Source organism: Doryrhamphus excisus, chromosome 22 (assembly GCF_030265055.1).
Source record: "Doryrhamphus excisus isolate RoL2022-K1 chromosome 22, RoL_Dexc_1.0, whole genome shotgun sequence".
NCBI lineage: Eukaryota > Metazoa > Chordata > Actinopteri > Syngnathiformes > Syngnathidae > Doryrhamphus > Doryrhamphus excisus.
The window spans coordinates 3020863-3043164 of record NC_080487.1 but is presented as its reverse complement, the minus strand read 5'-3'; the positions used below and the strand labels follow the sequence as shown (position 1 = coordinate 3043164).

Below are 22302 nucleotides of genomic sequence, written 5' to 3'. Positions count from 1 at the left end.
TCTTTCTTTCTTATTGGAAAATGGTAAAATATAAACAAGTAAACAAACAAACAGTAATTGTTGAGACACGGAGAAGGGGTAAGATTGAATAATTTTTAGACATGTCAAAGTGTAAACATGTGGTGTTCCTTAATGTAAGTGCGTTAACATGTTCCGAGCAAATAAAGCCGTATCCTTACCTCTGAATGTGTTAATGTGTGCGCTAACTTGAAGATTATACAGTATATCGTATACACTACAGTAAACACACAGTATTATGACAAGTCAATTTTTGCAGTTTGGCGCTTGAGCAGCAGGTGGCGTCAGTGCACCTGAAGACATTTGTAACCGTGACGTAGACAAAGAGAAAGAACCCGGAAGACATGACGTCACATTACTCGGCAACCGGCGCGGTTTCAGACACATTGGCGAGTATTACGTATTATTATTTCCGTGGATTTTCCTCATATTAGTAAGGTTCGTTGCTTGTTGGCAGTTATATGTTTTCCAATTGTGATTGTGCAGTGGACCGTAAGGCCAAATTTCCCCTTTGTGAAGTTTGAGCTAACCTATGATTTAATAGAGTAACTATGGATAAGTCAGAGTAGCACCTGCTAGCTTCGCTCGAGCTAGCTCTTTTTTGTTCTTAAGTAAAGACGTCTGTGGTTTCATCACATGTACGTTTGTGAAACGTTTTTGTCATTATTTTGGACGTCACTATCTGATTTGTATGCTTACCTCATTCAAAACTTACCTGTAATTAACTAAAGTCTTGTTTGGATGTCTTTTCAGACATCATGGCTTCAGATGACATTGCACAGCTGGTTGATGCTCTTTCCAAAACACATGTTGGGGATGGAGAGTTGAGCTTTAAAGGCTTAGGAATGAAGCTGGACAACGCAGAATCAGGTTTAGTATACATACACAACTCCATGCTCGTACTGATGTTAAATGTTAATTTTGTGCTTATAAGTTGTTGTTGTGGATGTCTTAATTTTATACTCAGCAATTAAAGTAATAGCATTCCATCATCATACATACGGTTTCTCTCGACCGTCTGTGTAAATATAGTGGAAGAACTGGTCCAGGAGATAGAACAGTGCCATGACTTGAGATCTTTGCGCTTGGAGGGAAACACCCTGGGGGTGGAGGCAGCCAGTGCCATCGCTCGGTCACTGGAAAGCAAAGATCGGCTCCAGGTGTTTATTTTCTAGCGGAAAGTTTAGAAAAACACCCTCGATATCAAATCGTGTCTGTTAATGATGATAGTTTTTCAATGAAAAACTGTTTTTCAGAGATGCTATTGGAGCGACCTTTTCACAGGAAGACTACGCTGTGAAATCCCAAAAGCCCTGGTGAGAAGTTAACCTATTTGTTCCACTGAATGACATCCAATTGTAGTTTTATACAGAAAACACAGCACCGTTGGTGCCTCTGACAAAAAAAAAAAACAAATTGCCAAATTCATGTGTTTATCAGGAATCACTGGGAAGTGGATTAATGATCGCAGGGGCCCGGCTGACGGTGCTAGACTTGAGTGACAATGCATTTGGACCAGATGGCGTGCATGGGATGGAACAGCTTCTGAGAAGCCCCACCTGCCACACATTGAAGGAGCTGAGGCTCAACAATTGCGGAATGGGAATCGGAGGAGGAAAGGTGAGCTCTAAGCTTTACTGGCGATGAAAGAAACAAAAAAAACACACACTGAGCTGTGTTAATGCGTGTCGATGATGGAAATGCTGTGTGCTTTCTGTAGATCCTGGCTGAGGCACTGATGGAGTGCCACAGACGGTCAGTGGCTGCTGGATCTGCGCTCACATTGAGAGTATTTGTCGCTGGGAGGAACCGTTTGGAAAACGAAGGATCCAGTGCCTTGGCCAAGGCCTTTCAGGTATGTATAAGTATGCAACTTACCTGATACAACTGCATCAATTTTAGGAACAGCTTATAAATAAGTTATTTTTCCATATAAACACAATTTTAGGAGTGCAATAGCAGACAAATTGATATCAAATACAGCTAAGTCAAATTAACAAGACAGAACATTGCAACTGCATACATGTTTTTTTTTTATTTCAAATGGTACCCTCAATGAAGTACAGTGAAGTACTATTTGGAAAGAATTGAAATCTCTTATTAGTTGTCTTATATTAATTTAAAAAAAAAACCATCTCAGTTGATGGGAAGTCTGGAGGAGGTCCATATGCCCCAAAACGGCATCAACTATGCAGGAGTCACTGCTTTAGCTTCTGCCATGCGACACAACCCAGACCTGCGGGTGCTCAACCTCAACGACAACACCTTCACGAAGAGAGGGGCACTGGCTATGGCTCAGGTGAGGCTTTTTTTTTTTAACTCTAACACCAGTCCTGTCCATGGAGATGTGGATCAGCTTTTTCTACTCTTGTCGCTGCTTCAGGCTCTGAGACATCTGAGGAACGTCCAGGTGATCAACTTTGGTGACTGCTTGGTCCGCTGTGAAGGCGCCATCGCACTCGCAGCAGTTCTGAGAGAGGGGTTGCCGATCCTCAAGGTGAGCCTGCTACCCAAACTCACACCTCCATGACGATAATCTGGTCTCGTGTTGTGTTACTCTACCTTCAGGAGTTGAATCTGTCCTTTGGCGAGATCAAAGAGGCGGCGGCACTCGTGGTGGCTCAGGCCGTCATGGAAAAACCTTACATGGAGAAAGTGGATTTGAACGGTACATGGACTAAACACCAAGCATAGGCGGTAATTTTTTTTAATTATTATTATTTTTAAAACGGAATATTACTTATGTGTGTCAGGGAACTTTTTGGGTGAGGATGGCTGTGAGGCTCTCAGGGAAGCCATGGAGAGCCAAGACAAAGCTGACATGCTGGCTTCACTCAGGTAATGTTTGTGTGCAAAGCAGGAGGTAAGTACGTTGAGGGTTCTCATTCCAACTCGTTCTGCGCTCACTCAAGTGACGACGAGGGACCTGATGAAGATGATGAAGGGCATGATGATGATGATGATGATGATGACGATGATAACGACGATGACAGCTGCTACAAAGAAGAGTTTAGATCAGAAAACGGAACGACAAATGAAGACAGTCCTTCCAAATCCCATTGTCCAGTAAGATGACACTTCTAATATTCTTCTCCTTTTTCAAAGATGGGAATATTTAGGTTTATTTTAGGTATTCATTTAGCAATGGTTATAATTATTGTTGCATGTGCGGAACATCAGAGGCCAGGCATTCCATTTCTATCATGTATACAGTGGGATGAAAAAGTGTTTATTCATATTTTTCTGTCCGGGGTGCACAGTGCCCGTTCATCAATATCTGCCACCTTGCTACTTTCTAATGCACTCCAAATCATTATTAAAGTTGCTTATTAAACAAAAGCGCTAGCTACAATTAGAGCATTTACAGTATAACGTATGTGACAGGAACAAAAACAAGAATTGCAGCGTTTTTTTTGTGATTGTGGTACTTCAGGATGAAGTCTTATCTTTCCTCCACGCCCCATCCACTGAGAAGCTTCTTCAGCTCGGAGAGATGACGAAGCATCTGCTATCAGAGGTAGGAATTTAACCCCAAAAAAATAAAACATTGTGTGTACACATGACATTGCTTCCTCAGGTGGACACGGCGGACCCACACAAGTCTGCTGATGTGCTTCTGAAAGTGGCTTCTTTATACAGCGAGGAACCTGTCACCAAGACCACAGTGCTGGAAACTTTTGGTGAATAAGATGGCTTATCTCTGTGGGTCCAATGTGTCTTTGGAAGGTGATACGATACGTCCTACCCGCTGTCTTCTGACCAGACGTCTTTGTCTCACAGACACGCTGTTGAGGAAGCTTCTCTCTGGTTCAGCCTTCCAGGCCTACACCTTCCTCTCGTCCCTGCTGGTCCTCATGGGAATCCTCAAGGTATGATATCGCTACCAACCTATCTGTCATGCTGACTGTGTCTTTTTAAGCAAGTAGCTGCATCTCTGCTACGTGGATTATGCTGGTATCGTAACCCGATACTGATACTGGATCAGCCCATAGTCATACAGTAAACAGGCATTTTTATGTGTGTGTCCTTGATTGGCATTTTCTGAACAATTCATGGGAGCCCCGTGAATAGCGGGGATCTACTGTACATCCATCAGCCTTGAGTTTGCGAGTAGGAACTTCTACTAGAACTATCCTGAGTGTAAAACTATGGAAATTTCCTTCGTCCCGGTATGCATGTACTGTATTTTATTGACTTCCTCTCATTTCCATTTCACGTGTCAGGGAGAAGGCAAGAAGAAAAAAGTGTCACTGGTCGCAGGCCAGCTGTTATGTCTAGAACATGGCATCCAGCAGGACTACTTCGCCCAGCACCACGCCTCCCTGCTTCACACCGTCCTGTCAAAGTAGGAACCACAAAAACATCATTGCAATGCCGTGATCCCTGTGAGTGTCTTTATATCATGTGTAACCGTGCAGGAACCGCGAGGCTCTCGATACATGCAGCAATAGCATGGAGAGATTAACCTCCGCCTTGGAGAAGAGGTGCCTCCACCAACGTTGATCAACCACACACACAGGATACTGGGCTTCATCATTCCTCCACAATAGAAGCCTGTAAAACCACTGCTTTTTTTTAATTAAATCTGTCCAGGATATCTTTTTTTTTTTAATTGTATTCATACTAGAGATGTATATTTTTTTATAGAAAGTACACAATACATACCTGCAGACTAACCTCTGGGTTCTTGTGGGAGAAGAAAAGGTCCAGATGGAAGTTGGCGGCAAACGGGCAGCTTTTGCAAGATTGTGCTTGTTTCAAAGCATGCACTTATTTTGATTCTTAAAGGGATACATCACATTCACATACCCGCTGCACTATGGATTGATATAAAGTCATAATTGACATTATGTACAGATGTCTTTGAAGCTGTAATCCATATCATGAAAATGCCATTTCACTTGGCCTGGAACCCCCCCATGCTTGTATGGTGACGTACAGCTCGAAGAAAGGACCTGCATCATCCTGCATCATTTTCACATGTTTACTGTTTAACATGCTAATGGTGGCTTTCACCGTCAGTCTTACTGAAAAGTGTGCGCTTATGTTACTTGCATGTTTGTTTCCACACTTTTTCACCATGAACAGCCTTTAAATGGAAGGAAGAGTGGCTTGAATATTCTGTAATTGCATTTACAATTATCATGTTTGTTGAATGTAATTTTGTACAAAAATCTCAATACACCAACTTTTTTCATGTATTATATTACTTTTTTTTTATTGTTTGATTACAGCACATCCTGAGGCGGTAGAGTGGTCATCTCACAACTTGAATGTTTCGGGCTGCTAACAGTGTCAAAGCGCTTTGAGTGTTTTGGAGGTGGAAAAACGTTATACAAGTGAAATACCCTTTACTACTACAATATATTCTAATGACCATTTGGGGTGTTATGTGTTGTGTTTATGTATGTGTCGCCATGAAAAGATGTGTTCCGGGGTTAGGGGAGGAAAAGGGAGAGCGGACAGGAAGTGACGAGGTAAGCCTCGGAGTTGGCAGGTAGTTATTTTGACGTGGGTTAGGAAATGTGGTACTTCTTGGACTTAAATAGAAAAAGGGCTGTTCCACACCGTGTTACAGTATATACAGTACATTAATTACGTAGTTGTTGGCAGTGTAGCTGTCCCAAATGGGCTATTGTCTTTGCAAGCTAATCGGAAATGATTGTAATGTTTAGCTACTTCTCAATGCAACTGCTTTAAACAGCACGCAAACATGGCTTCAACTTCAAGTAACTCCCCAGAAAGGAACAATGCCGGAACAGGCTGTTGTACGGAATCAGTAAATAAACTAAAAAAACATTTTTTGTGTGAGATTAAAAACATTAATTACACGAAATAACTCCACAGTTTGATGTTTTTTTGTCGGCGTCCATGGCTGCACTGCATTACCGTAATTCTCAGTGTAAACGCACTACTGCAATGCCAAGCGTGGAAGTGTACTTAGACCGCAGACGCGGGGCGGGGGGCGTGTCAGTGACTAGTGAGGGATAAAGCCAGTTTGTTTTGGATGAGGGACAGTCAGGGGAGACAGTCAGCCTACAGAACCCACTAGCAACTGGACGGAACCAAGGTGAGTCTGCTCTCTTAAAACTCAAATGAAAGCCTAATAAGTTTATTATTACCAGGAAGCTGCTGCTCATTTTTTAATTTTTTGCTTCCAACAACCTTTTGGTGTATGAATGAATTAAAGCATGACTCCTAATAAAATAACAACATGGAGCCAAAAGTGTTTGGTACTTATACAAATTTTAAATGTTTCCAGATTGAGGATAATTTTTAATCGGTTTTCAGGTTAAACCAACCTGTAACACTGAGGATACATCCTCTGATCCAAATATCGACAATGTAGATACCAAGGGAGGTCTCAGTATCGTGTCGATCCTAGCGTGATAAAATTAAATTTTGCAATTCTCTATGGGGGGTTTGTGTTGTTGATGTCGTTAGATTATATATGATTATATTGTTTGTTGCTTGCGTGTTGATATCATGCAGTATGTTAACTAGGGATGTCTGATAATTATCGGCCCGATATCAGTTTGTCCGAAACACGTATGTGTTCATTCATTACAGGTGATATGTTATTTTACACATGTAACGTATCGGGTATTGAGAGTTGGACAATATCGGACATCCCTAATATTAACATATACTGTATAGGTGTTTAATTGTCTTATTGTATTTATGTAAGTTTTGTCAAAGTGGACCTATTATGCTCATTTTTGGCCCTTTTTTATTGAGTTCTGGACTCCTATAGAGCAGCTACACACAATAACCCAGACAGAAAGCTTTCTAGATCTTCCAGAATCTGCGTCAATTTCAATGAATTAGAAAAATGTAGAAGTAAAAAGTGTCATTGTCAGTTTGGGCCGTACCGGTTGTGTGTTGACGTAGTACAGTATTGAAATGATGCCGACATTTGCAGTATTAGCTTTTGGAGCTGACGCACACACACACACACACCTTGAGGGGAAACACATTTTGGCGGCTGCCAGGGAGAGACAGTGGGCGTCTTTGTGCAGGACAGGCAAGGCTGCATGCTCCTCTGCGGTCTGCACTATGAGCTCAGGGGGGGATGCGCTCAAATTCCTCCGTCTCTAGTTTCTACCCCCCCCCCCCCCCCCCCCCCAAAAAAAAATAAAAATAAAAACACAAAATAATGAAATGTCACTGTAAAGTCAGCTCCTACCATCATCTTGAAGCTGGAGGAATATTTTCTCCCGACTGTAATAATGTGGAGCTTTCCATGTCCACTCTGGGGGATCAAGGCAGTTGATCCGACATGGGAATGTGGTTTTAAGGCATTCCAGTGAACACTAGGGCAGGCCCATCTTGCCAAGGTGGCACCCGTCCAAACCTATAGCCTCACCCTAGAAACCTGCACAATGTAGGGGTTGGTGGGTCGATACAAATATTTTCACTTCGCTTTTATGGTTATTTTCGCAAAAAAATCTGTGTTTTTATATTAGAATTATATTGTTTACAAAGTCTGATGATAATGTTTTTATAATGAATTATGTTGTTAAAAACGTTGTCTTTCAGATGTACTCCTGCCTCTCTCCCGGCACCCCTCGGGTCCCACTGCTCGTCGTCACGCTCCTCTCCCTCCCGACAGCGTTTGCTGCAAAATGCCCGCAACAGTGCCAATGCGACCAGATCCAGCTCACAGTGACATGCATCAACAAGAACCTGACCCAAGTTCCTCCCACAGTGGACGAGGTTTCCCTTTCGTGAGCTTACGAGAAAACACATCTCACCACTGTGAGTGCAGCCCTCGCATTTCAGCAACCGGTACCTTCTCGGCATGTATGGTTTCTGGAATGTGAGGGTTGTACAGTAGATCCCCACCAATGATGGATGCACCCATCAAAACCCCTAAAAATGCCCATTTTTGATACACTAAAGAAGTGGTTCTCAACTGCTGGGTCGCGGATCCATGACGTATTTTAAAAGAAACATGAACACATATTACAGCGGTCTAGTGGTTAGCGCGCAGACCTCACAGCTAGGAGACCAGGGTTCAATTCCACCCTCTGCCATCTCTGTGTGGAGTTTGCATGTTCTCCCCGTGCATGCGTGGGTTCTCTCCGGGTACTCCTATTTCCTCCCACATTCCAAAAACATGCTAGGTTAATTCTTGACTCCAAATTGTCCATAGGTATGAATGTGAGTGTGAATGGTTGTTTGTCTACATGTGCACTGTGATTGGCCCTCCTCTCACCTGAAGACAGCTGGGATAGGCTCCAGCACCCCCGCGACCCTCGTGAGGAAAAAGCGGTAGAAAATGAATGAACACATATTTATTTTCCTTTTCTGTGCAGTGCAGTATAACGCCAGAAAGCAAGTTAATATAAGCAAGCTTAACAATGCACGTCATTGAGATATATCTATTTAGACTATGAAACAGCGTTTCATTATTTGATGAAATTATGCTGTGATCATGCAAGAACAAGTAAACTGATGATAACATAAAATACTTCCCATATTTTGCCTTATTTTGATGATTTAAAACACGAGTGCAACTTCTTTTCAAGGTGCATAGATACACATACTTATGCTAGTTCCGTCAACAACAAGACAACAACAACAATGACCAAGTGGGGATATACTCGACTCACCTTTGTGAGATGCTACATACTCAACTGTACTAAGAACTCCACTTCCAATAACAGCTCTTCTTTTCCCTCCCGATGCAGATTACGGTCAAACTGGATCTTCGAGGGAACGACATCCAGGAACTCCCCACTGGAGCTTTCAGACATACCCCTTACCTGACTTACCTGTCGCTGCAGCGCTGCAACGTCCGCAGGGTGAAAGAAGGCGCCTTTCGAGGCCTCGGCCGCCTGGTTTTCCTCAACCTGGCAAACAACGACATTGACATTCTCTACCAGGTGGGCTCACACACGCAAATAACATCACCTGTAAGACTTACTGTATGTATGCGAGTATGAACGGATGTTGGTCTACATCACAGCATTCTTGACTAAATTAGGAAAAGGAAATCATTTGTGTTTGTCTGTCAATTTGTTTATTAGTTATAGCATAAAAATCCTGTTAAAGACCTTTGGAAAACATGATTAGAGACCTCTAGACATGAACTAACCCCCCTATAGTCACTTTTAAACTCGTATTACCCAATACAGTGGACATAATAAGAGGAAATTAGCCATTTAAGACATACTGTAAATAATGCTATAATGTGTTCCCGAGGAGACAAGAGTGAGTGGCAGACAGGAAGTGATCTGATCAGGGGTTCAGAGTTGAGTTTCAGCTTGGTGTAGTAGCTTGCCTTTTTATTATGGTAATGGTTTAATTTCATTTGAACATGCATCAGATTACAATTGAGTGCATCCCATAATCAGTTCCCAGTTCCACATGTCCAAAAGGAGTAGGAAGAAGCAAAGCTCATTAAATCCTACCCCTCCATCTGGTACTTTTACAATCAGTAACTGTTACATTTGTTCACTTCCTGCTTTCCTAATATAATTTAAGTCAATTTAATTTAATTTAATTTAATTTAATTTAATTTAATTTAATTTAATTTAATTTAATTTAATTTAATTTAATTTGAGCATCCAATGACATAATGGGTACCATAGTAAGTGTCAATATAGTGACGTATATAGCACATCATGACTGGTTCAAGACTCTTCATCCTTGTATTTAGCAACCATCAACTGCTTCTATTGTTTCTTGAACTGGCTCATCGTTGTGCATTGAGGGTCTTACGCAATCCATCCCATAGTTTGATTCCTCATACTGAAATGCTATGGCTTTTTGTTGTGAGAGAATTCAAACCTGCAATAAAGCCAATAGAATGTCTGTTTTCCGTAGTCTAAAAATGCAGAATTCTAATAACTAATAACTAATAACGGTCTCTTTGGTCTGTGAGAATCCAGGAGTCCTTTGACGGTCTGTCCTCGCTGAAGCAGCTCATGATCGAGCGAAATCGTGTGGAGGAGATCCAACCCGGCGCTTTCTCTCAGCTCGGCTTCCTCAACCTGCTCTCCCTTTCCCACAACCAGCTTGTCTACATCCCCAACATGGCCTTCCAGGTACGCACACCTGCAAGGAGGCTACTTCCTGTTTGGTTTCCTGTCATGTACCAGGTGTCTTCTCCTCACAGGGTCTGCAGAACATCAAGTGGCTTCGACTGAGTCACAACTCTCTAAATTACTTAGACATTGAGGCCTTTGCAGGTTTGTTCACACTCAACCGTCTCAGTCTGGACCACAATGAACTGCAGTTTTTCCCCACGGAGACCATGACCAGGTTAGAAAACCTCTAAGCGTCATAGCCGGCATGGCACTACTTGAATGAAAACATAAATAATCCCCTCTTTTGAGCCAGATTACCTGAAGTGACCCGTCTGGATCTGAGCTACAACCCCATGACTTACCTGGGTGAAGAGTCGGTCTCCATGGCCAAGCTAACCCACCTTTTCCTGGACCACATGTCCCTCCAGGACCTGTCCAACACAGCTCTATCCCAGTCCCCCAGCCTCACCCACTTGGACCTCAGCCACAACCAGCTACGTGTCATACAACCCTTCAATGAAGGCAACCCGAAACTGGCACGGATCCACCTGGCCGGGAACCCCATTTACTGCAACTGCTACCTGAGACCGCTCAGGTAACCCGGAAACCGGTTTTCCACAGACCCCACTCTGAATCTTCTTTGCACTTTTGTACAGGGAGTGGGCCATCAACCGGAAGGTGAAGTTGATCGGGACGTGTGCAGGACCCTCACATCTCTCTGGAGAGAACCTGGAGGCCGTCCACCCCAAGGAGCTGCGGTGTCAGAGCCAGGAGGCCATGCTGAAGGCGGAGTTCGAGGAGGCGAGTCGACGGGCTCCACCACCCACCGAGGAGCCGGAGAGCAAGGTCAAGTGTCCTGCTAACTGCGTCTGTGAAGTGAGTAGAGATGTTTTGGTTGACAGTTGAGGTCTCCACAAACAAACTTTGAAAAGTTCCTGCCTTCAGACGGAGACTCATCACGCGTCCTGCGAGAACCGCGGTCACACCAAAGTTCCTCGTGGTTTCTCTCCCGACACGCGCCTCCTCGACCTGCGCGGCAACAATTTCCACTACATCCCGAGCAACAGCTTCCCCGGCGTTCCCCAGGTGGTGTCACTGCACCTGCAGCGCTGTAAGATCGTGGATGTCGAGGATGGAGCTTTCAGCGGCATGAAGGGCCTCATCTACTTGTACCTCTCCGAGAACGACATCTCAGCCCTAAGCCCCGACGCCTTTAAAGGTATTTTCAACTTGAAAAAACTGGTTTCACGTTTATGGTTTTTCCTTGGGTGTCCTCTACAGGCCTCGCTCAGCTCACTTATCTCCACTTGGAGAAGAATCGCTTCACCATCTTCCCCAAAGGAGCCTTCAAACTGCTTCCGGGGCTACTCACTCTCCATTTGGAGAACAATTCCATCGCAAAGCTGGAGGAAAACATTCTGGGTGGCGCAGAGAGCCTCAGATCGCTCTACCTCAGTGGAAACAGTATCGAGCACGTATCTCCGAAGGCTTTGGAGCAGGCCAGTCATCTGGATACACTCCACCTGGCAGGAAACAAGCTGAAGGAGGTGCCCACTGGAGCCCTGAGCAAGGCGGGGAACCTGAAAGACCTGAGGCTGTCACGAAACGCCATTCGATGGGTCGGAGCAAACGCTTTCCAACCTTTAGCAAGATCGCTGAGGGAGCTTTATTTGGATAATATGGGACTGGAGAAGGTGAGTAGGAGTTGGTGGCTTTCCACACGGAACTTTAAAACTCCCGCGTTGTTTTCATGGCGTCATCTCTCACAATTAAGATGTCACAGAGCTCCCTGGCAGGATTAGCTTTGAGGAGTCTCTTCCTGGAGGGCAACCAGCTGGAGGAGGTGCCTGACCTCCACCCACTCACCTCTTTGGAGGTCATCAACCTGGCGGACAACCCTCTGATGTGTGACTGCCCTCTGCTGCCACTCCGTCTGTACGTCTTTACTCCTCAAACACACACTATTTTAATTTTAAAAATGTTATTAATCATGTTGGGTGCATGAGAAAGTGGAAAGTACTGACCACATGGTTATTAATAGCAGGTATATTGTACAACGCATCACCAACAGAACCAATGGTGTAATATCAAACTGCTGAGTCAGCATAAATACCACAGATGAGTTTACCACAGTTAATCTAGGACAGGGGTCTCAAACTCAACGCTCAGGTCTGGGTGAGACTGGGCCGCATCAGGTTTTAAACCCCCCCCCCAAAAAAACGCATTTATTAAAAACAAAAAAAATTTAAAAACTTTGCTTTGGTTCCAATTTTCTACAATAAAAGCTCTGATAAAACATTCCACTGTTCTCAAATATCTTACTTTTTATTTTTCTACACAAAATAAGATGAAAAATAAATAAAATTACCACTTCCACACGGATAGGGAGGATAACTATTAACAGTTATTTAACCTTTAACATGAACATTAATCAAACGTAATAATTTTTTCTGGGTACATGATACCATACAGCATCCATATCAAACTTGCGCGGGCCGCACCAACATTAAACTTTCATATCAAGGTGGGGGCCTCAAACTAGTGTCCTGCGGGCCACATTTGGCCCACGGGCCGCGTGTTTGAGACCCCTGATCTAGGAAATTAACTCGAACTAAAAAAACAAAAACCTAATGTTCAAGTTCTTTAATTTGTCTGGCTGATTTGAAAAAGTAGCTTATTCTCACAATAAATATGAGTATATATGAGTATGTATATGAATATATTTGCCCTTTTCTGCCATCTAGAATATATGTATTGAATAGCTGAATTGAAAAAGTAATTACTTTTGAAAAGCTCTTCTACCATATAAAACATATATAAAAATAGATATTCCTAAAAGAATTAATCTATGATTAATTGGTCAAAGCCTATCCTTAATTATCTTTTCCTCTTGGTCTAGCTGGATCGAGAAAGTGAACCTGAAGGTACGAGCCACCTGTGCCAACCCACCTGAGCTGAGGGGCCGCAGAGTCAAAGACGTCCACGTCTTCAAGGCCTGTCCGGGAGGTGAAGGCCTCCCCTCTGCTCCCAGTGTTGCCCCGAGGCGCGCCAAGACGCCCAAATCCACCAAACCTAAGCCGACGCACCGCAGCCCCATTAAGCGGGGCATGATGCCGAAACCCAAATCCAAACTCGGCAAGAACGGGAAGCTTAAAGCTGCAAAGAAGAGCAACCAACGCGGCACGGCGTGAAACCTCCGGTGTGCTAATGTAGTTTTATTTTGAAATGATCACATTTGCGGTATTTTCTCAGCACTCTTTAATCAAAGTTTAACATTCAGAGTATTAGACGCACATTTCTACTGATGATGTTCGTAGCTGCTCATGAATACGAAAAACGACAACTGGACCACTTGACAAAAGTTAGGTAAAAATAAAAATATGTGTTTAAAAATAAAATGTCACTATACATACACTGGATTGTAGTGGCAACAACTGACTTAAAAAGCAACCACAGCTGCACTAAAAGACAAAATGAGGTAGTTTTACTGCTTTCTACACAATACAGTATACAATAATGATTTACAGCCAATGTAATTTTTTTCGATGACTCACCTATTCTTCAGTTCTCATGATTTTCAATCCATTTTTCCTTATGTCTTTTATGCCGCGTCATGTTAAACCGGAGCTTGACTGGAGATCGGGGTCTCCATCTCCACCTCCTCCACTTTTACTTCCACTGCACTGACTGCGGAGAAAAAAAAAAATTAAGTCAACATACTTGTGATGTGTGGCATAACCTCCTGAGACCCGGGTATGCATTGTCTTGTCAACCCACACGAATGGCTAAATCTAACAGCAACATTTCATTTCTACAACGTATATAAGACGATACAACTCAGTGTGTATGCTTATCGGCCCCGCCTCCACCCACTGAGACAAAGAGACTGTCTGACTGACTAAAGCACTCACTCCGACCCTCATTACTGCCTGTTTGGAGGCGGGAGATGAGCAAAACATACACACGTCAATATATGGAAGCCGGCAAAATGATAAATGATAAGTCATAAATTCATTTATTATCGTCCAGGCTAGTTCCCAACGTAAAGCGAAATCTTGTAACATTCATTCATTCATTTATTTTCTGCCGCGGGGGGTGCTGGTGCCTATCCCAGCTGTCTTCGGGCGAGAGGCGGGGTACACCCTGGACCGGTCGCCAGCCAATCACAGGGCACATATAGACAAACAACCATTCACACTCACATTCATACCTATGGACAATTATGTTTTTGGAATGTGGGAGGAAACCGGAGTACCCGGAGAAAACCCACGCATGCACGGGGAGAACATGCAAACTCCACACAGAGATGGCCGAGGGTGGAATTGAACCCTGGTCTCCTAGCTGTAAGGTCTGCGCGCTAACCACTAGACCGCCGTGCCGCCCTAATCTTGTAACATGCGACATAAAAATATACATTTGTGAGTCTCAGGAGGTTAACAAGGAGGTGAATAAAATGCACACAAGCGGGTTCTTTGTGTCCACTTACTGTCCAGCTCCTCTGGTTCCACCTTGGGTTGAATAAGCGCTGCCTTCGGAGTGAAAGACAAGTCCAACGGCAACACGGGTTGGAGCGTCACATCGCTTGAAGGCTGCTGTCGCTGATCGTCGTTGTCGTCGTCATCATGATCATCATCGTCCTCTTTTGACTGACCACGAGCGTACAATCTCCTCTTGCGTCGTTCTGAAATAAAGCAACAAAGTGATGGCGGGCGGTGACGGGACACCTTTTAGACGACAACGTGTGTTGCGAACGTACTCTTTTTCCCGTACAAAGTTGGCTTTTGTTTCTTGGCCTGCGCCGTCTGCTTTTCGGACGCTTCGACTGGAACACAGAGAGCACCGCGGTCACTTTTATTCAAAGCCAAGAAAAACGGGATCCGTTTCCGCCTCAGTTTGTACTGGTGTCATCGGTTTGAGACTTAAACGCCTCCATCGACGGCGCTACAAATAAACAACACCTAAGAACTCTTAAGGGTGTTACCCAGTCCAGGAGGAGGCTGGAGTTGGTAGCCCGTGAGCTCACACCATCCGATGGGGTAGATGTCGGGGGACTGGTGGTCCACCCACTGGTCAAAGTGATTGTCCCACCCGTCAAAGTGGATGAGGAGCAGGCGTCCGACGCAGCGTTTCACGGTGGCCACGCACACCAGCCGTGGCTCCATCAGGTCCACCGCCTCCAGCTTCATGTTGGGACTGAAGCCGTGTCCTGGGTAGTCCTGTGGCGAGACACAAATAGTCGTTATTTTGGTACATTTCAGATACTGAAACCCAAAAAATATCTCAGCTCCTTACAGCGTTGAATAGTTGTGGTGGTGCAGCTTTGGCTCCCGTATCACTCAGGTAATTTTCCCAGGTGAAGGTATCGGGGTTGTAGCCTGTCAGATTTCCAGCAGGGAATAGTTTGGTGATGTTTTTCCAACCATGGCTCACACTTTCATCAGATTTAACAACTTATGTAAATCGGCCAATACTGATCTGTGGCCAGTTGATCAGAGCGTACACATCAGAGATACACATACATGACATAAACGTAGTACTAATTTAAGCAAAACTTAAAAAACTAGCAGAAAAAGCATTTAATTTGCAATATGTTTGTTTGTGTGTGGTGGAACAAATCAATTACCCTGTGGTACGGTGAGAGGGATGTCATTCTTTTTGCAGAAACCTTTGGGAAGAATTGCATGAGACGACGCATGGTAGCAAAACTTGTCCGAGCCGTTGAGCGACACCGCACCGTCGATACCGACCATCAGGTAGCCGTCTGACAGAACCTGTGAGGAGTTTGGTAAGCGGATACGCCGTCTTTTAAACGGGGGTTCGTGCAGAACTAACTCATAATGTCGTGAATGTTTTCACCTCGTGTACAGTTGCCACGCAGATGCTGCCCAGGTTCAGGGGGTCGATCGCTTCGAGCTTCATTCCTTCCTCAAAGAAACCGCCGTCCATGTAGACAAACCTAGGCTGTAGTGGACATGTGAGGGAATATACGTACAACAACGCTAAGGGCGTACTCACTCGGACAATCATACCGTGCTTGGGCCCAGCATGTTCGTGCTCATGTTTGGCACACTTTGGCCAGAAGCACATGCGTGTTAATAAAAACACAGGATACTCAACACTGCTCAGCTTCCCTAGCACTGTATAATCAATAAGGACCACTTAGTCTAGAACCAATTAAACACAATAAAAAAGGGTTTTGTGTAATACAGCCGTTATGGGATAAAACATGGCAGTAGCACGAATGCTTAATGGGAGAGTGCAGGCCAGGGGGGAATCGCACCCGTCCAGCACAGTACGAACGACCTAGTGTGAGTACGCCGTATTGCAGGCCAGAGTTCATTAGTGGATTTTTACCTTTTTAAAGAGTTGGAAGGTACTGTTGCATTTGCCTTTCCAACCAGCGGCAGCACCTTCGCCGCCATTTCCTGCGACAACACCAGGACAAGTTTATTTCTTCATTAAATTATTATTGTATTATTATTTAATGCAGATATAAAAAAGGGTATACTTACTCTGCGTTTTGATTTCATGACCCACTTTTTTGGACCAACCGATCGGGTGCAGGAGAGGACTGGATATGTGGCACCAGAAATCCGAAACGACGTTTTCAGGGGAGTCGCTCTGGTCCATGTACACCAGCTGCAGGCGTCCCCCGATCATGGAGTGTATGACTGCTTTGCGTGTCCGGCTGACATATTTGGGGTCCACCACCTCCACGCGCATGCCCACCTTTAAGGAGTGTTTCTCTGCAGGCTAACAGGAAGGTGGACATACAAGAACCAGTGAAAATAATCATCATGAAGGGACAACCTATGGCACAGATGTTGTAGTTGATGTATTAGATGTTGCTGTACCACAAGTACAGCCATGTGTATTAACACGTTACAGGTTTATTTTCAGCAGTTTTACCTTCAGGCAGATTTCGACAGGTATTGTGTGAGCCCCCACCAACTTTTTCATCAGATACTCTTTCCAATCTGTGATGTTGGTCACATCTGCAACACACAAGTTGTCATCGTACACTGTATGAGGTACACACGGGTTCATCACATATAATATAGTGGTCTGCAAACTACAACCACAAAGACAATCAAAATGAAATATTATATTTGTAAAGGCACAAGTATTCATTTAAGAACATGAAGTGGAATGATGCTTAGCTTAGCCTTCAATACACATGCTCACCTCGTGGAGGCACCAGCAGCTTGCTGGTCATGGCGCTCCACCCGATGGGGTGCAGCTTCCCTAAAACGAGGCTGCACCAGAAATCACGGCTGCTGTCATGCTCGAAGCCCTCGTATCGCAACAAGGCTTTGTATCCTGGGAGAAGCGAGAGTAAATGCTTACACGGGGCGAGAGGCGGCGTACATTATTATTTAAATAATTTATTATTTAAATAATAATTAAAATATTATAAAGTATATAAATTATTATTATTATTATATTAAATTATTATATAATAAATTATTATAAAAATATAAAATATTTATTTTATTTTTATATATATTTATTTTATTCTGAACATAAGAAAGGGTTTCAAACAGAGCAGGGAAGAAGGACAAACTAAGAAGCCAAAAACATACCACTTCCACACAAAATAGGAGGCAAGCTTTTTTTGACACTATCATGTCAGACATGCTGCAGCTGAGATGTATGAAGCTAATGTAATATTACTGACACCTAGTCGCCACAATAACTTTTTAGCTAATAATAGTCAGGCACGAAAACAGTGATCATTTATTAATTCATTTTCAAAACAACTATGATATACCGAGGGAACGATGTTCGAACTGCGGTGCAGTTAATGTACTGTTAATGTTTTTATTGCACTCTCACTGTTGTTATTTCACTGATATTAATACATCTGAACATGCATACAAGCCCCATGTCCTGAAAAACAGGTCTTGACACACAGGGGGTGGTCTCATATTTAGGATCATCTTGATCTTGACTGATGGATGTACGCACCTGCCATTTGAATGATAGTAGCGATCCAATAACCTCTACCGGGGATGACCGCATTGGTGTTCAAGACCTCTACTTTCGTCCCGACAGTGATGTCATCCCAATGGGAACACATGGGAGCCTTTGGAAGTCAGAAACAATGATAGAATGTGTGAAATGTACAAAACGATCCTTCTACCATCAACTGGGTCAAGTCAGTGTCGATACGTTGATTTTCCTAATTCGTATACTTCATTTAGGGCGCTCAGATTTTGAAGGTCCACTCTGTTTGTGTACTCACGTGACTGAAGCAGGAGACGGATGCACCCAGAGATGTTTCCTTGTCCAAGTAGGCACCCCACTCAAAACCCACAGCAGGTGCTTACAGAATGAAGAGACAAGAATCCCGAGCAGTGTGAGTGCAGTGTGGAGCTTCCACAATAACAAAACAATGTGTGGCACCCTCACCATCCAATGCTGCTGGGGGAGTTTTTTTCACTTTGTGCAACATATTTTTTGATATCGGCTTTTCCTGAAGACACAAGCATAGCATAGCAATATAAAGTTGTGTCCGCAAGAGAATTGTTATTTTGATTAATATAAAGTATGAAACACTAATGTTTATGGGCAAAAATGTCACTGATTTCCCACCTGCGGGTGTGCCGGCATGGATGACCTCCTGGACTTTGATGAATAAGAATTCACCCCTGGCATTCTTTCGTGTTGTTCATCATCACTTCCTCCCTCTGTACCATGTGACTGGGATGTCGCTCTTTCACTACATTTTGCCTATAAAGGAGGTTAAAATAAAAGATGCACATTGTCATATGTTAAACAGCCAAGAGGCTTGTTTAGCGCACAAGAAAATAACTACTCACTGTAATGTTAGACTCATAAGATTCTGGAAAAATGTTCCAGTGCTGGCAATTCTTACAGCCAGTTCCATTGCAGGAGGAGCAGTGAGGGCGGACAAACACAGTGGGAACAGCTCCAGGTCGCAGCTTCAGAATCCCAGAGGATGACTTAGGATCAAAGTATTCTTTCCCAAAATGCTCGCTGCACAGGTGACAGTTGTGTGAGGCAACCCAGTCACTGCGAGTCCGCTGAACCTGCTTCTCCCATTTGCGAAACTCCTCAGCATCTTTGGGGAATTTAAACAGCGTCACGCCATCTTCTTCGGTCTTGTTACACCCGTACGCCACGCAGTGGTGCGACATCCTGTACTTCATGGAGCTACAAGATTAGTCACATGGATCCGATAACCTTGATGGCAGAATCTACAGCCACTGCTTATTTCCTCCAGTTGTGGACATTCTAGACGCTCTGCGCACAAAAACAGTTATTGTATGTCACAGCAGTCAACCACATGTTGCAGCATGTTTTAAGAAATGTATGGCTACTGTACACGAAGTGTTTTATAAAAATGATAAACAGCGCAGACATGCAGCTATTATTTTGTAAAATCGTGAGATTAAAGTCATGTTTATTCAGAATCAGAAAAGGTTTATTGCCAGGTATGATCAAACACATACTAGGAATTTGTTTTGGTATACTAGGTTTAAAAAAGAATGAAAAATACAAAATATACAGAATAACAGTATAAATACATGTACACAGTCTGTTTTTTGTTTGTTATTCTGGAAGTGCAGTCTGATTGTTTTTCCTAAAAGTCCAAACTGGGCGTTAATGTAACGCATATAGTGAAAGTGTATTCATGTTAACAGTACATTTTTTTTATGTGGAAATGACCGTTAAAATACGCTTTATTCTAACTTGAGAGATATTAGGGAGAGGAATTTGAAGAACGACAATACATTTAAAGTATCATTTGAACCAAAACACGAGTGTTCTCAAACACAAAGCAAACTAACAACTGCACTAACCTAATAGTACTAACGTCGGTTTAAGTTTAACAATAAAACAAATGCTTCTATTAAATATATATACAATATTTGCATATGGTTATATAAATAGGTAAGTCGCATGTATCAACATTATATGATACTTACCGCAACACTGTACTTTTAAAGCCGTTTAGTTCAATCACACACAGAGGGTCGCTTACATTCTACGTCATCGCGTCGCTGAACTGTACTCTCGCGAAACCATTCATCTCCCTCGTGAGGTCAGAAAGGTGTCAGATTTGATTAGGCGACATTTAGTATTATTATGTGAATGTATTACTATGTGAAATACCTTATTAGGATATAAGTGACTAAATGTGTACAATGATCTGTAGAATTTCTGTCTTTCTCCCGGGAATGTCAACAACAAACAACTATAATGACAACTATAATGTCTCTTTCGCAGAAAGTCCACACGGTGGCGCTCGTTGAAGCTGCCCATGGAGAAGGTGTTATTCTGCTGGACTTCCTGCACTCATCTTAAGTAAGTACACTTTATTAAAACAAAAGGAAAAAAAATACACTGAAACACATCCAAGATAGTGTGTAAGGTGTGTTCCATTGGAGTGCAAAGACCACCGTCTCAATGGGACTTTGTTAAGCTAATCTTAACCAGTGCTTGATCTTAACATCAGTATGTTAGCTAAGGGACAGGTAATGTAAACACATGTGATCAGTGGTAGTATAACAGAGTTGAATCGATACTAGCATGATAAGTTTGATATTATACAGTTCTCTACTATGCTTATTTTCACAAATGTTTGTGTTTTCTGTTGTGCACTTCATTTTGTTACATTGTTTATATTGTTTATTATATATATATATTATATTTTTTACAAATTTAGGGAATAAGTCACTGGACACATATATTCAAGATGGTGGGTTCACGTCCTTTTTTGCTGTATAGATGCAAAGTATGAGAAGGTATCATGTGTGGCTTGGATGCAGCCACAACCAATGAACTTGAAATTGTTGCACCCTTGAAAGAACTATATCAGAACCCCTTGGACAGTAAATGTGTTTTTATTTACTTGCTGGCTAGTACAGTATAGCAAAACTCATTCTTTCACACAGTCATAATTCAAAGAGAGAAAGAAGCACCAGCAAGCACGCATTTTGACCACAGAGCGGTGAACATGCTTGGTATGTACAGTATGTTGCATCACAATTCGGGGAAAAATGCTACATAACAAATTGTTTCTTTTGCAGGAAAGCTGCAATAGGATGAGAAAGGAGTTACTGAGGAGGTGTGCTAATGTAATTTATTTAGTTAATATATAAAAGTAGTAGGCTGCACGGAGGATGAGTGGTCTCGTGCAGGCCTCAAAGTGAGGAGACCAATTCCACCCTCGGCCATCTCTGTGTGGAGTTTGCATGTTCTCCCCGTGCATGCATGGGTTTTCACCGGGTACTCGGCTTCCTCCCACATTCCAAAAACATGCTAGGTTAATTGTTGACTCCAAATTGTCCATAGGTATGAATGTGAGTGTGAATGGTTGTTTGTCTATATGTGCCCTGTGATTGGCTGGCCACCAGTCGAGGGCGTACCGTGCCTCTCGCCCGAAGACAGCTGGGATAGGCTCCAGCACCCCTCGCGACCCTCGTGAGGATAAGCGGTAGAAAATTAATGAATGAATATTTAAATTGCCCTTCAAAATCCCCTTCAGGATGATACATCCAAAGTGTATGAAGGAGAAAATACTTTTTCCACTCAGGGCCACAAACTAAAAAATAAAAGAAAGTGGGAGCCCATTTTAATATTTGTATATTTTTTATTTTGTAAAAAGACACAAAAATTGCATAATTGCAAAAAATATGAATTTAAAGACAAAACATGTTATTATTACATGTAATTGACATGTTATAGCATCAACAGTTCAGCTTTTTATCTAGTTAATTTTACTTCTACAATGTGCTGCAGGCCAATTAAAAAATACAACGACCAATCTGTCTCAATTTGGACATCCCTGCTTTAATCAAAATGAAATAAAATATAAAGGCTATGATGATGTCTTTTGATGATATGACGTATTTGTCTTTTGAAATGTTGTCATCAACATCTGACATAACTTATTTTCTTTCTCTTTGTGGCAACCCAAAACCAATTCCCAGTGGTATTTGAATCTTCATAAAGATTTTTATCTCAATAAAAAAAAAAATCATCAAAAATGTATGAAAATAATTAATGGCATACATTTTTAGGTATTGGTCAGGTACCTTAGAATGCATTTGGTTGGTTATGGTGTGCTTACATTGCAGGTGTTTTTTGGTTAAATTCATTAAAAACGCAATGTTGGTCCATAAAAACGTGACTCGTTTGAGATCTCATTACAGCGCGCGGTACAAGAATGCAATTTGTGCCTTGTGCTAAGCGGCAGTGCGCCAAAGAAAAGGAAAGCCAT

At 42.8% G+C, this 22302-nt stretch overlaps 3 protein-coding genes across 7 annotated transcripts; 2 read left to right on the top strand and 1 right to left on the bottom strand.

The window, feature by feature from the left end:
- The first annotated feature begins 345 nt into the window (after positions 1-345).
- On the top strand, positions 346-5219 carry rangap1b (Ran GTPase activating protein 1b). Of its 3 annotated transcripts, none has more exons than XM_058062199.1 (16): positions 346-407; positions 772-888; positions 1051-1178; positions 1275-1334; positions 1459-1638; positions 1739-1873; positions 2159-2317; positions 2402-2515; positions 2587-2686; positions 2772-2856; positions 2931-3084; positions 3452-3535; positions 3596-3698; positions 3799-3887; positions 4242-4363; positions 4437-5219. In XM_058062199.1, the coding sequence occupies exons 2-16, from the start codon at positions 777-779 to the stop codon at positions 4519-4521; spliced, it is 1710 nt and encodes a 569-aa protein (XP_057918182.1). In that variant the 5' UTR covers positions 346-407; positions 772-776; the 3' UTR covers positions 4522-5219. The 3 variants fall into 3 exon arrangements, with proteins under 3 accessions (XP_057918182.1, XP_057918183.1, XP_057918184.1); XM_058062200.1 differs by having other exon boundaries at positions 362-456; XM_058062201.1 differs by lacking the exon at positions 346-407 and adding an exon at positions 526-656.
- Positions 5220-5361: 142 nt separating this feature from the next.
- chadlb (chondroadherin-like b) lies at positions 5362-14445 on the top strand. 2 transcript variants are annotated; one of them, XM_058062197.1, is made up of 11 exons: positions 5362-6088; positions 7558-7745; positions 8712-8906; positions 9915-10070; positions 10142-10287; positions 10366-10647; positions 10709-10928; positions 10998-11271; positions 11334-11746; positions 11827-11987; positions 12952-14445. In XM_058062197.1, exons 2-11 carry the CDS (start codon positions 7644-7646, stop codon positions 13241-13243), a joined length of 2241 nt encoding a protein of 746 aa, XP_057918180.1. In that variant the 5' UTR covers positions 5362-6088; positions 7558-7643; the 3' UTR covers positions 13244-14445. The 2 variants fall into 2 exon arrangements, with proteins under 2 accessions (XP_057918180.1, XP_057918179.1); XM_058062196.1 differs by having other exon boundaries at positions 7558-7734; positions 12952-14443.
- On the bottom strand, positions 13009-20106 carry l3mbtl2 (L3MBTL histone methyl-lysine binding protein 2). Of its 2 annotated transcripts, XR_009120792.1 has the most exons (18): positions 20006-20106; positions 18875-19319; positions 18648-18785; positions 18465-18528; positions 18298-18377; positions 18021-18138; positions 17238-17372; positions 16962-17047; positions 16565-16805; positions 16407-16477; positions 15909-16013; positions 15676-15823; positions 15345-15427; positions 15034-15268; positions 14809-14874; positions 14539-14733; positions 13607-13739; positions 13009-13208 (listed from the first exon to the last, which is right to left on the bottom strand). XR_009120792.1 is itself a non-coding variant. In XM_058062198.1 (17 exons), exons 2-17 carry the CDS (start codon positions 19223-19225, stop codon positions 13669-13671), a joined length of 2187 nt encoding a protein of 728 aa, XP_057918181.1. In that variant the 5' UTR covers positions 19226-19319; positions 20006-20106; the 3' UTR covers positions 13267-13668. The 2 variants fall into 2 exon arrangements, 1 of the variants encoding a protein (XP_057918181.1); XM_058062198.1 differs by lacking the exon at positions 13009-13208 and having other exon boundaries at positions 13267-13739.
- Between the last annotated feature and the right edge of the window lie 2196 nt (positions 20107-22302).